The sequence below is a fragment of the Oncorhynchus clarkii genome, chromosome 4 (assembly GCF_045791955.1).
Source record: "Oncorhynchus clarkii lewisi isolate Uvic-CL-2024 chromosome 4, UVic_Ocla_1.0, whole genome shotgun sequence".
NCBI lineage: Eukaryota > Metazoa > Chordata > Actinopteri > Salmoniformes > Salmonidae > Oncorhynchus > Oncorhynchus clarkii.
In genome coordinates, this window is record NC_092150.1 from 19,316,387 (window position 1) to 19,330,231 (window position 13,845).

Below are 13,845 nucleotides of genomic sequence, written 5' to 3' on the forward strand. Positions count from 1 at the left end.
CAAGCTAACCGGAGAGGGGGTCTTGCAACTGGCAGGGGTGGGAATTGTTTTTAAGTGGAGGGAGACAAAGAAGAAACAATAACCCCTTTTCAATATATCCCCAGTACAAGCTGACTAAACTGTCTGGAGCTCCTCAGCTGGAGAGAAGAGAAAGCTTGGGGAGGAGAAAGCTTGGGGAGGAGAAAGCTTGGGGAGGAGAAAGAGAGAACGAAAGAAAGAAAATGAGAAAGAAAGAGAAAAATTAAAAAGACAAAGATAGAAATGAAGAAATATAAAAATTGAGAAGACAGTGAGAGAGAAAGAGCAGGCGTGAATTCTCCTCGACATTCAGTTCTACACATCCCCTTCAATTTCAACCCTCTAATGCTGCCGCAGTTCATCTGCACCCAGGCACACACACATGCACACAAAGCATGCACACACACGCGCTAACATAATTGGGGATCCCCCCCCCCCCCCCGATTTTCTAAATATTTCATCCCCGCCAGATAAAGGAGTAGGGGTGATGAATTGTACTCATGAGGCAGAGCAGGGGGGCTGTGTGTGTATGAGCTTGTATGTTCTCGAGCGTGTGTGCGTGACTAGATTTTTCACTGCGTGTTCTTTGCTGCCGGTGTTGCTGTCAGGGAGGAGCCGTCAATCTTTTAGCGCGCCAGACAAGGTCACAGATAAGGCCGGGTCCACAGAGGCCCATCGCTCTCCCCCAGTAGCCGGCCCATAAATTACCACCCCCACCTCCCAACAAAACCCTCCCGATCTAGAGGCACCGGATTAGCCCCTTAGACAGCAGTATGATACTCTTCACTGTCCATGTAGTAATATACAGAGACTAGAGCTTTACCCTGCGCAGTACTGTACTGCTCCTTCCTTTAGAACAATCCCTCTGAATAGGGATGTTTTCTCAGCGATGCCAGAGAGAGATGTTTCACTGTCTGTCTACAGGGGGCATGATGATAAGAACCAATTCCCATCTCCGACAGCACTGCTGAAGAAGGGTTTCCTATTAACATAGACAGAGACTTACCTGCTTGTGCATTTCGATGTTCAGCCCATAGGACATCTCATAGTACTGTAAAGCAGAAGGAAGATGAGGAGTTGTTATACAGTATAATAATAGAAAGAGGGAAACTCCATTATGTCCTGTAAAGTGTAGACAGATTGTTTAGCTATATGCATTTCCTTCTGTCCCACAGAGCCATCTACAGGAGCCATCACCTGGTTCTCATGCATCATGTCATTACTGTTACACCAGGTAAAACCCTTCGCACACACACACACACCCACCCACCCACCCACCCCGTTGTCCTCCTGTGTCGCTGTGAGACGGAAAGGGATGGTGTGTGTGTGAGTGTTCGGTGTTAATGAGCAGGCCAGTGGCTCAGCATTAGCCCTGTTAAATCACCAGCTCTGTCTGTGAGGGCACAGGCTCCAGCGTTCAAAAACACGCACGCGCGCGACGGGGAGTACAGGCTGTCCAGCCGAAACGGCACGTCCCTAAAGCAATTATGGTGCTGGGGAAATTGAGGTGCTGGCGATAGCAGCCGGCGAAGCAGGGGAACCCGATAGGCAATTAAGGGAGGGTGGACCAGGCTGGGGCTACACACACACTGATCCGCTGATGGATACGAGTGCAGCGCTGCACAGATTAGATGAGATTAAGCCAGTCAACGGATCAATTAGAGACAGAATCAGACAGCTACACGGGCCTTGCCTGAGACAATGAGATTAGCTAGAGGTGGAGAGTATGTGTTGGGGGGAAGAGAAGAGAGAGAGGATGACAACACCAGAGACAAAAGGACCACAGATGAGACTAGAGGAAAAATCATAAGAAGAAGGAGAGAGACAGAAAGACTGAGAACAATGACATGGAAAAAAGAGAGATGGGCACAGGGCTAGAGAGGAAAGGGGTGGGAGAGTAGATAGGAGACAAAGGTAAAAGAGCGAGATGGTATTTTCAATATTGCTGTATGTTGTAGTTGCTAGACTAAAATGGTGCCAAATTCAATGACCTGTTGTAAAAAAATGTCTTAGAATAAAAGGTGAAAATATGTTTTGTTGACACATTGTTGCAGTGTTAAACATCCTGCTGCCTGTAGAGGTGGTGGTAGGTGGTATGAATGCACTTTCCCCTATATTCATTTAGCAGCGGAGCCCCAAATATACACCGAACAAAAATTTAAAACAGTTCATATAAAGAAATCAGTCAATTTAAATGAAATAGGCCCTAATCATTTCACATGACTAGGAATATAGATATGCATCTGTATTTGGCTCATGCAGAATGACACATCTCCTTCACATAGAGTTGATCAGACTGTTGATTGTGGCCTGTGAAATGTTGTCCCACTCCTCTTCAATGGCTGTGTGAAGTTGCTGGATATTGGCGGAAACACTGTCGTACGTGTCGATCCAGAGCATCCCAAACATGCTCAACGGGTGACATATCTGGTGAGTATGCAGGTCATGGAAGAACTGGGACATTTTCAGCTTCCAGGAATTGTGTACAGATCCTTGCAACAGAGGGCCGTGCATTATCGTGCTAAAACATGAGGTGATGGCAGCGGATGAATGGCACGACTATTGTCCTCAGTTACTCGTCACGGTAACTGTGCATTCAAATTGCCATCAATAAAATGCAAGTGTGTTCATTGTCCTTAGCTTATGCCTTCCCATAACATAAACCCACCACCACGGGGCACTCTGTTCACAACGTTGACATCAGCAAACCGCTTGTCCACATGATGACATACACACCGTCTGCCATCAGCCCAGTACAGTTGAAACCGGGATTCATCCATGAAGAGCACACTTTTCCAGCAGTCTGCAGTCAGGTCAAGACTCTGGTGAGGACGACAAGCACGCAGATGAGCTTCCCTGAGACGAAAAAAAACAAAACAATTTGCAGAGGGATGCACCTGATTGGCAATGATGTTCAGATATCCTGTGGCTAGGGCTGGGCGATATGGCCAAAATCTCATATCCCGATATCGGTAATTTCATATCCCGATAACGATACATAACACGATATACAGATTTTCGGTAAATTCAATGACTAAATAATTTATATATATATATATTTAATATAAAACGACCACATGTAAAGGCCTATTTCTTATTACATTTTGAATTATACTCAACAAATACAAGGTATTTGCATTTGGTACCTTGGGTCGAGTATTAGCATCAACTCACGAAACGTCCGTTTCTCGACCGTGTAAATTGGGGCCATGTCTTTGCAGATGTAAGTTGTAACGGAGGCTGTTATCTCCTTCTATCTTCGTGATTCTTTGCCAAATGGTGTGACGCGGGCAAAAGCCTCTTGCAAGTAGGGGGTTTGTTTTGAGCACTCAACTGTACTTTTTTGGGTCTCATCCGTACTCTCTCCGTACTGTTTCACATGATTCTTGCGTAGGTGGTAAAAGAGGTTAGTGGTGTTTGAGCCTGTTGTCGCGACCGGCCTGCGGGATATTTTGGTTTTCTGGTCCGTGTCAGACTTTTCATACCCAAACCACGCCCATGCGACCGAAGTAGCCCCACTTTTAGGTAAGAGCTCCGTGTCTCTGTGCTCTGTGTCACGTTCACTCTCCTCCATGTTTGTTTGTGTTGCAAATTTCCTTCCACATGGCGTGCCGTGTGTGAAAAACGCAAAGCGAAATCCAATTGACAAAAAATATTGCTGTAAAGAGTGTGATTTGCAACACCACGAAATAAACGATAGAGCATAATATGAAACGATAGACGTTTTTCTATCGTCACACGATATGTATCGTCATATGGCCCAGCCCTACCCGTGGCATTCAAACATTGCTCAAGGCTCCCAATGAGTGCCATGAAAACAGCAGCCTGCAATGTCAAAACATGGCATAATGGATGCATGTACAGTATTCATGTGGTTTTGTCCATACCCTAATCCTCCCATCAGCTTGAAAGAGCAGGAACCCGGGACTCATCAGACCAGGCAATGTTTTCCAATTCTCCAGTGTTTTCGTTCCTTAGCCCACTGGAACCGCAGTTTCTTGTTTTTTTGCTGAAAATAGTTGAACGCTGCCATACCCCATTTCTGTCAAGGTACGACGAGTTGTGCATTGTTTTATGGGTCTTTGGGCACCAATGTTGTACTGGACTGTCAGTTGACTAACTGTAGCCCATCCGTTGCTCTGCACAATGTGTGTCAGCCTCCGTTGTCCTCTTTCATCAATGACCTGTTTTCGACCACTGGCTGGATGTCCTTTGGAGAGTGGACCATTCTTGATACACACAGGAAACTGTGGAACGTGAAAAACCCAGCAGCGTTGCAGTTCTTCACACACTCAATCCAGTGCGCCAGGCACCTACTACTATACCCCATTCAAAGGCACTTAATTAAACCTTTTGTCATACCCATTTACCATCTGAATGGCACCCATACACACACCTGTCTCAATTGTCTCAAGGCTTAACAATCCTTCTTTAACCCGTCTCCTCCCCTTCATCTACACTGATTGAAGTGATTTGACATCAACAAGGGGTCATAGCTTTCACCTGGATTCACCTCGTCAGTCTACGTCATGGAAAGAACAGTTCCTAATATTTTGTACTCAGTGTATATCTGTACCAAACAGAACTAGCAGTCGCACACATGAGCGCACAGACACATCAGTTATATTTCAGATGGTGTCATCATTACATTTTAATGCATTTGAGTAGAATGTCCTTTTAAAAAGTGACATTGACAGAGCAGGGTCACTCCCAGTAGCACACACACAGGCTGACACAGGCAAACACACACACAGCGAGACACAAACACAAAAAAAACCTCACCATGATATAATGACGTTGCATCTCAGACTTCTCACTGGCCAGCTTGTCACACTCCAGCTTCAAACTGCAGAGAAGAGATCAAAATAGAAAATATTTAGACTCCAGGAAGCATCACTCATACCTCTTCAGGAAGACAGGAAATGACTTCATCCTTCCCTCATCGGATCTTACAAGGTGTCAATCCACCAAGAGAAAAAAAGCCTCCCAAATAAACCCTAATAAAATACCCATACGTATTCCCAGAGTGATTTAAATGTCCTGCCTATAAAAAGCGGACGGTTGGTGGATGACGTGGATGTGCAGCTCTGCTCTGTGTCGCAGACAGCCATTAGCTGTAATCATGTCACAGCGCTCGCTGCAAGAGTTACAGGACGTGACAGGACAAAGGAGGCCAAGCCTCTACTGTCACACCACTTATCACAAGCTTTCATATTGGAATGGCGTCAGTGTTGACATCCCCCTCTGTAGAGCGTTCCAGTGGATCCACATTAACCAGGAGGAAGCAGTTCTGAATATCAGACCAGGGTTTATAATGGTGTGTTTACGTTAAGATTGTTTTTGGGATCTAGATCTGTGCCGTCAGCGTCACTGTGAATGAAGACTCAAATTAGGCAGAGCGTTAGCTGTGGCGAATCCTCATCATTGTCCCCAACTGGGAAAATGCTGCTCATAGCCACCGCTGACTCCGTCACTGACATGGAAAAATAGTTGATGCAAATGGGATCATATCAGCGGCGCTGTTAACTCAGCCCAAAGTGAAAAGGTTAAATGATTCTTTATTATTATTTTTTTTACAACCAAATTTCTATTTTTGATGTATATGCCATATTATAGATGGGTCCGGACTCCTTTGTGATTTCACTTGTTTTTGATAAACATAAGTTTATACTATAAGGACAAACCCGGTCTGGACTTCTGCATAGGGGACTAGATGATTAGAGATGAGATTCAGAATGACAATACACTGAGAGCTTTGCAGTTTTCGAAAAGGAGGCATTTGTTTTTGTTCATGTTATTTCAGGGCCCTCATACCGCACAACTCGAGAATGAGGAAGTGATTCGTTGTTTGTGGTAAGTCTATCACAAACAAGTGAAATCACCAAAACAAACAGGTGTCTGGACCCTTCTCGGTCCTATGCCATTTACATCTAAAACTGAGTTCTTTTTTACAAACAAATATTTTCCTTTAAAGAATAAACCTCATTACAATTCAACAGCAGTCCTCAGATTCTCTGACCAAACAAGTGCTCAGGGGGGCGCATTTCATTCAGACAGCTCTCTCTCCCTCCCTCCATCCATCCGTCTCTACTCCTCTATCGCCTGCAGCCTTCACTTAGCCAAATCGCTTTTTCCTCCTAAAAATAATAATAATATCTGCAGCAGCGCGTGCGCAAACACAGGGGTTGGTTGTCATGACAACCAGTCTCCCCTGCTGCCACCCTACCTGAGAGCGGATTGTGATTGTCTTTGTGCGCCTGTGATTGGTGGAGGTGGCCCGGGGGCTCGGAGAGACGCTCTCAAACGACACTTTGATGGAGTTTTATTGCCGCTCCTTCCGCCTCTAAATCGCTCCTGCTGTCATCTTTATTTTGATTTATGTATTCCCTGATCTATTTATGCATGTGAGGGGGGGGGGGTGACAGTTACAATGCTCACTACTATGCTCAGGAGACCACCTGCAGAACATTTCCCTAAAAGGGCTGAATGCAGCCTTCTACAAAGCCTCGTCTATGGCTCCTCGGCTCAAGTCATTAGGCAGCGTGTATGCAAGCTCTGAATACGGTGTAGAGAAAAGGTATTCTTTCAACTGCTTCTGAAGGGGGTTAAACGGTGGGTTGTCTAGGGAATTACACACCAAAGCCCAGGCTCTGAGGTGTTCCTACTACACTAGGAATGGACTGATGATCAGAGACAGAAATTTCACACAATGAACAAACATGCAGGCTTTTATCTGCTTCTCCTCTGATGAAGCTCAATAGAACAGGGAGGAAAGAAAACCTCAGCCAATACACTTCCTAGTTCCTATACCACAGGTAAATAGAAGGAGGGAATCAGAGGCAGTTGTAGCCCTGCTGCTTCAAAGGCTAGAAATCCATAAAGCGGAAACTTTCCTTGGGTACCATGAGATCCACGAACTCCACACATTTAGTCATGAATCAAACAGAGCAATACACTGTACTCTCTGGTACATCTCAATCCAGGTCAAATAAATGACCTTGTGCCATCTAGCAATTGCCAATCTTGTTAGGTTGTGATTATAGCAGGACATCAATAACAGTGCTTTCTATTACATGAAAGAGAACAAAGTTCTAGACTAGGGTTCTAAATAGAACTGACACACACATCCATTGGTCTGCTCTTAAAACATATGTCCTATTTTCATGTCTTCTCCTCTGGAGCAACAGCACACTCCTAGAATACGTATTCTTTCACCTGCTTCCATCTGCTTCTGAAGGGGGTTTAACGGTGGGGCGAAATAAAATGTATTAGTCTTGCTGTGATTTATTTGATATTCTAATCATGTAGGTTATTCCAGTGGGCTTTTGCACAGAACCATGTGCAGCAGTGTACTCTAGTACTGCACACTGTATACTTACGCAACATAACTCATAGCAGAATAGAATTCAAGTGTTCTAATATGTACACTCACCTACAGAGATATGGTTATGCTCAGAGTATTCACAAATAGCAGACAGGTTTAGTATCTTAAACCCTGGTTCCCTCAGATAAGCCTTGGTTGAAGGGTTTGTGTGAGAAACAGTGCTAAATGGATACCTGTGGTATTGTGCTTGGAGGAACTGGAACTCGTCCTTGATTCGGTCACACGAATCGGAGGTTGTGAATTTCAGCTGCTGCGATGAAGCCTGCAAGATGGACAGACAGACAAACACCATCAAAACACGTCAGTGAAATAAAAACCAGTCTGGCCTGGCTCACACTAGGGTCATTCCACCTCAAAAACCACATGGGGATTGACAGAAACCATCTTATATGATCGTTTCTGTAGTTACTGTTGAAACATTTCAGAGAAATTAAGCCAAGTGAGTGCACCCATATTTACCATTTTAAATTATAGGATTCAGATAGTGCCTTCAGAAAGCATTCACACGCCTTGACTTTTTCCATATTCTGTGTTACAGCCAGACTTTAAAATGGATTAAATTGAGATTGTGTCACAATGTCAAAGTGGATTTATGTAGACATTTTTACCAATTAATAAAAAATGAAAAGCTGATATGTCTTGAGTCAATAAGTATTCAACACATTTGTTATGGCAAGCATAAGTAAAATGTTGCATGGACTCAGTGTGCAATAATACAGTGCCTTCAGAAAGTATTCACACCCTCAACCATTTCCCCAAAAAATTGTGTTACAAAATGGGATTAAAATGGATTTAATTGTCAATGACCCTACACATTATACTTGAATGCCAAAGTTTTTATTTTTTTAATTGATGGAAAATAAAATAAATATATCTTGAATAGATAAGTAGTCAAACCCATGATTCAATACATGTTGGAACAACCTTTGGCAATGATTAGAGCTGTGAGTCTTTCTGGGTAAGTCTAAGAGCTTTGCACACATGGATTGTACAATATTTGCATGTTCATTATTTCAAAAGATTCAAGCTGTGTCAAGTTGGTTGTTGACCATTGATTTTCAAGCCAATTTAGGTCAAAACTGTAACTAGGCCACTCAGGAACATTCAATGTCTTGGTAAGCAACTCCAGTGTATATTTGGCCTTGTGTTTTAGGTAATCGCACTGCTGAAAGGTGAATTTATCTCCCAGTGTCTGTTGGAAAGCAGATAGCCAAGCACAAAATCCTAGAGGGAATATCTGGTTCTATTGTTTCTTTTAATCCTAATAAATGTCCTAGTGCTTGCCGATGACAAGCATCCCCTTAACATGATGCAGCCACCACCAGGCTTGAAAATATGAAGAGTGATTCTCAGTGATGTGTTGTTGTGTTGGATGTGCCCCAAACATAAAGCTTTGTATTCAGGACTAAAAGTGAATTTCTTTGCCACATTTGATTGCAAACAGGATGCACAGGCTTCATGCTTTTCATTCTGTAATTTTTGTTAATATTGTGGAGTAACTACAATGTTGATCCATCCTCAGTTATCCCATTTATTTATTTAACCTTTATTTTACTAGGCAAGTCAGTTAAGAACAAATTCTTATTTACAATGACAGCCTAGGAACAGTGGGTTAACTGCAGACCGACAGATTTTTACCTTGTCAGCTCAGGGATTCGATCTAGCAACCTTTCGGTTACTGGCCCAATGCTCTAACCACGAGGCTAATTGCCGCCCCCAAACACAGCCATTAAACTAACTGTTTTAGAAAGTCACCGTTGGCCTCATGGTGACATTTGCTTTTATGGAGGACTGGTTCAAATTGTGAGGATGACCACAATTTACTTTCATCATGAGCCAAATCTTAGTTTCCTACTCAAAGTTGCAAAGGAAATGTTGTGAACTAGTTGATAAAAAACAAGAGACCAGCGCAAAATATGTGATCCCTCATCTTATTCATTGGTAGGAAGAAGTTTTGTCCAAATCGGATGTAGGGTACTATATTTATTGAACTTATTTGAATCCTATAAAGTTAAAATGGCCAATATGGATGCAATCAATTAGCTTACATTTTCAGATTTTCAAAGAAGTATACAAAATAATGTTTCAGGAATGTCAATCTTACTTGTTTCTAACTACAGAAACAATTTCAGAAAAATCTGCGATGATGGGTCATGGTTTGCTGAAATGACTCAACAGTACGAGTGGGTATTGTATGGCCATTACACTTTACAAGCAGTGGTGGTAGTGGATGTAAAATATAAATGCAACATGTTAAGTGCTGGTCCTATGTTTCATGAGCTGAAATAAAATATCCCAGAAATGTTCCAGTCGCACAAAAAGCATCTCTAAAATGTGCAGAAATTTGTTTACATCCCTGTTGGTGAGCATTTCTCCTTTGCCAAGATAATCCATCCACCTGACAGGTATGTGATATCAGGAAGCTGATTAAAACAGCATGATCATTACACAGGTGCACCTTGTGCTGGGGACAATAAAAGGCCACTCTAAAATGTGCAGTTGTGTCACACAACTGGCATGCTGACTGTAGGACTGTTCACCAGAGCCGTTGCCACATAATTTAATGTTCATTTCTCTACCATAAGCTGCCTCCAATGTCATTTTAGAGAATTTGGCTGTACGTCCAACTGGCTTCACAACCACTCCAGCCCAGGACCACCACATCCAGCTTTTTCACCTGCGGGATCGTCTGAGACCAGCCACCTGGACAGCTGATGAAACTGGGTTTGGACAAGCAAAGAATTTCTCCACAAACTGTCAGAAATAATTCCGGGAAAGTACATCTGCGTGCCTGTTGTCCTCACCAGGGTCTTGACCTGACTGCAGTTCGGCATTCAGTGGGACGATTCTCACTGTTGGTGGCCACTGGCACACTGAAGAAGTGTGCTCTTCACGGATTAATCCTGGTTTCAACTGTACTGGGCAGATAGCGTGTTTGGCATCATGTGGGCGAGCAATTTGCTGATATCAACATTGTGAACAGAGTGCACCATGACCGTTGCAAGAACTTCCAGTGCGCGTTTACAGAGACCACTGAGGCTGTACCCCTACAGTTTTAGACAGTAGCCAATAGACTATTGTGGCTATCAAGCATAATGTATGCATACCAACAAAACCAATGGAGCAAATCCCATAACATTTTCACATATATAGCCTACATGTGGTGTTCAATGCTGGCATACATTGCATGAGACTTTAAAAATGTAAAACGTTTACATTATGAAGGGCTTGAATGTTTTTTTACTTGGTCTGTAACACCATGGGCCAAATAGGTGACTGTACATTGTATGATGCAAGAAACCACTTCAAAATAAAATTAATTATTATTACCATAGAGAATTAGATAATGTAGGCTACCCCTCTGCTGATTTGCATATTTAACACTCTGAAAATACTACACTGCCCCTTTAATTAAGACATAAGCTTTATACCTGACTGGCTTTTCAAAGACAGCTTGAAATGTAGCTTACACATTTTGTGCTCTTGTAGGAAGCAGCAACTCCCCATTGCTGACCTATACTTATTCATAATTGGGCTAATTACTCGCTAACTAGCAAAGAATATCAATAAATGTGCACACACTCTGCTCTGAAACATGCAGTAACTCACGGGTGATTGAAAGCCCACTCGTGGGCTACCTGCCAATAGAATTCTACACTGTTGCGCTTTGGCTCTGCCTAGAACAAAGTCAGACTGAATTTTGCAGCTAGATTTTTTTTTTGTATTGAAAAAGGGGCTGCTATGATATTGATTCGCTCACAGAAAAAAACATCTATATAGTACAAATTAATGGGGCGAACTCAATGAAGAAGTCTTTCTCTGCGCGGCCTGGCATTTCTTCAGCGTGGAAGTCCTGGAGGAGGTGTGCGGCTTAAGAGGGAACATTGGTTATAGTATGGGAAGGCATAAGCAACAGACAACGCCACCATCACCTCATGTCAGCATGATAATGCACGGCCCAATGTTGCAAGGGTCTGTACAAAATTCCTGGAAGCTGAAAATGGCCTGCATACTCAGACATGTCACCTAATGAGCATGTTTGGGATGCTCTGGATCGACACGTACAACAGCATTTAAGTTCTAGCCAATATCCAGAAACTTTACACAGCCATTGAAGAGGAATGGGGCAACATTCACAGGCCACAATCAACAGCCTGATCAACTATGCGAAGGAGATGTCTCGTGCAGCTCGTGCAGTCACACCAGATACTGACTGGTTTTCTCCTACGTTTTATTGAAGGCATCTGTGACTAACAGATGCATATTTGTATTCCCAGGTATTTTAAATCATAGATTAGGGCCTAATAAATGAATTTCAATTGACTAATTTCCTTATGTGAACTGTAAAATCTTTGAAATTGTTGCATGTTGTGTTTCTTTTTTTGTTCAGTTTAGTTGTGTCTTTGTGCCAGACTCATTGCAGCTTTAAACCCAAAAAGGAACGTTTTATCATTTATTTTGCAGACGGCATAATGGGTCAAGTGGGAAATCTCTAAAATGTTCCCACTCTAAAGAGTTTCAAAGCAAGCCATAACCGCATATATTATTTTGCAAATCTGCAATTGCAGCAATAATAACAGCTATACAAAAAAATGACCTGTCACATTCAGAATCCCATTCAACACATTGCAGAATTGTTGTTTGTGATGAATCATAAATGGGCTTCTTCACTAAAAGGAGTCTCACTACATTGGGAGTTTGGACAACACTTAGAACATGTTGAAATACAATGATTTTCCTTATAATTTCAACAATGCAACCAGTTTGGAAATGTGCATCCTCCGTCTTGCTGTAGATACTGTGACGTCAGGAGGTACGCCTAATAGTAGACACCTTTTCCTAAGAACAACACAGCTGGTTCCAGATCCGACAGATTGACTGACTTGAGATTTTGCCAAACGCGTTTTAACTTTGAAAAGATTTACAGACTTTTGATAGCCAGTATGTTAACTATCCTAAAAACAAAGGAAGGCTAAATGCTAAGCCACATTCCCTACAATCAAAACACTTAGGAGGCCAAGTGAAAACCGCTACATACAAGTAGGCCTCATCCATTACAATCATCGTTATCACCAAGCAAAATCTCTACACAAACATAGCCTACAGGCTCCAAGTTCCAATTGATCTAACCTTTAACATATATCCAGCCAACCGTTGCAAAGACAAAGCAAACCGTGGCTATAGTCAGCCTGACCCTGCAGGTAGCCCCCAGACAGAGCTAGGACTGGGGGGGGGGGGGGGCAGTGTTCCTCCCACAGTAGTTTGTCAGCCTTGCTATGAACAAAGCTCCAACCGGGAGTACCCCTAACCACTGATACAGGGTCATATTTTTTTGTCCCCCAATCTAAATGGTAAAGGCTGGGGTTTGAGGTAGGGTAATCTGATCCTAGATCTGTGGATAGGTGCAACTAGTGGCTTGAGCACCCCCAACCATGTAGGCCCCTTACCCTTAACCTCACCCACATGTGATGTCTGATTTTCCCCCAGAATTTATATACCTTGACATTGCTCATTCTGATGTTGCTTGTCACGAAATGTCAAACTTTTATTTTTCACTTTTTGGATTATGTGTGTATTGTTATTGTATTAATAGGTATTACTGAACTGTTGGAACTAGAAACATAAGCATTTCGCTGCACCGGCGATAACGTCGGCAAATCTGTGTACGCAACCAATAAACTGATTCGATTTGAGGTACTCTAGGCTATATAAAACATGCAGTAGTACTGAGTCTACTATTGATGGTGCAGTGCTGTAAAGTGACCGAAACAAGAGGCTCTATGGGGCCTTAGAGCACACAACAGACGGATGCACATAATGTTAATGAAATACTGCCGTAATATTGTGACACATGCCATCTGGTGTGACGAAAAAGGTGCCTGCTCGCTGTGAGAGTGTCAAATGTGTGCGCGCGTGTGTACGTACATGTGAGAATGTGTATTTTAAGTATGAGTGTGTAAGTGCGCAAATGTGTGTTTTAGTTTGTGAAGTCAGCACGTCTCAATGCAGAGAGAGATAAGCCTCCATAAAGATGCTCTGCTGCTGCCATTGAAGCCAACACCTAGTCCTTGGAATGAATCATGCACACGCATACATAAATAAATCCAGCCTACTTTTACACTGCCTCTCTCACAAACGCACACAAGTATTGTTCACACACAGCTCCAAAATGTAGGACAATCCCTAATTTGATTCTTCCCCACTCCTTTGAGATGCAATTAAAGCATTACAAAGCTTTGTGCTATGGTGGGGCAATAGTCTTCACTGACTACATGGGATTCATCATTTCAGGAAATTTGCAGCCCCCACCCATCCCTTTCCTCCTCCTCCCCCACCCAGCCCAGCTATTGAAAAAAAGAAAATCATATAATCCAAGTGAAATCTACTCCGCACCATAATGTCTATCTTAAACAAGGATTACAAACCCAATCCTGTTTCTGCTC

At 42.8% G+C, this 13,845-nt stretch overlaps 1 protein-coding gene across 4 annotated transcripts in view; it reads right to left on the reverse strand.

Moving 5' to 3' along the window:
- Positions 1 to 13,845, reverse strand: part of LOC139406547 (TLE family member 5-like) — a 37,945-nt gene that overhangs the window by 5,384 nt on the left and 18,716 nt on the right. For 2 of the 4 annotated variants that reach the window (XM_071149244.1, XM_071149243.1), the window contains exons 2-4: positions 7,576 to 7,664; positions 4,801 to 4,864; positions 1,025 to 1,069 (exon numbers count right to left, since the gene is read on the reverse strand). In XM_071149244.1, the coding sequence (XP_071005345.1) occupies positions 1,025 to 1,069; positions 4,801 to 4,864; positions 7,576 to 7,664 (198 nt within the window). The remainder of the gene's footprint in view (positions 1 to 1,024; positions 1,070 to 4,800; positions 4,865 to 7,575; positions 7,665 to 13,845) is intronic. The other 2 variants (XM_071149245.1, XM_071149246.1) reach the window with 1 other exon arrangement.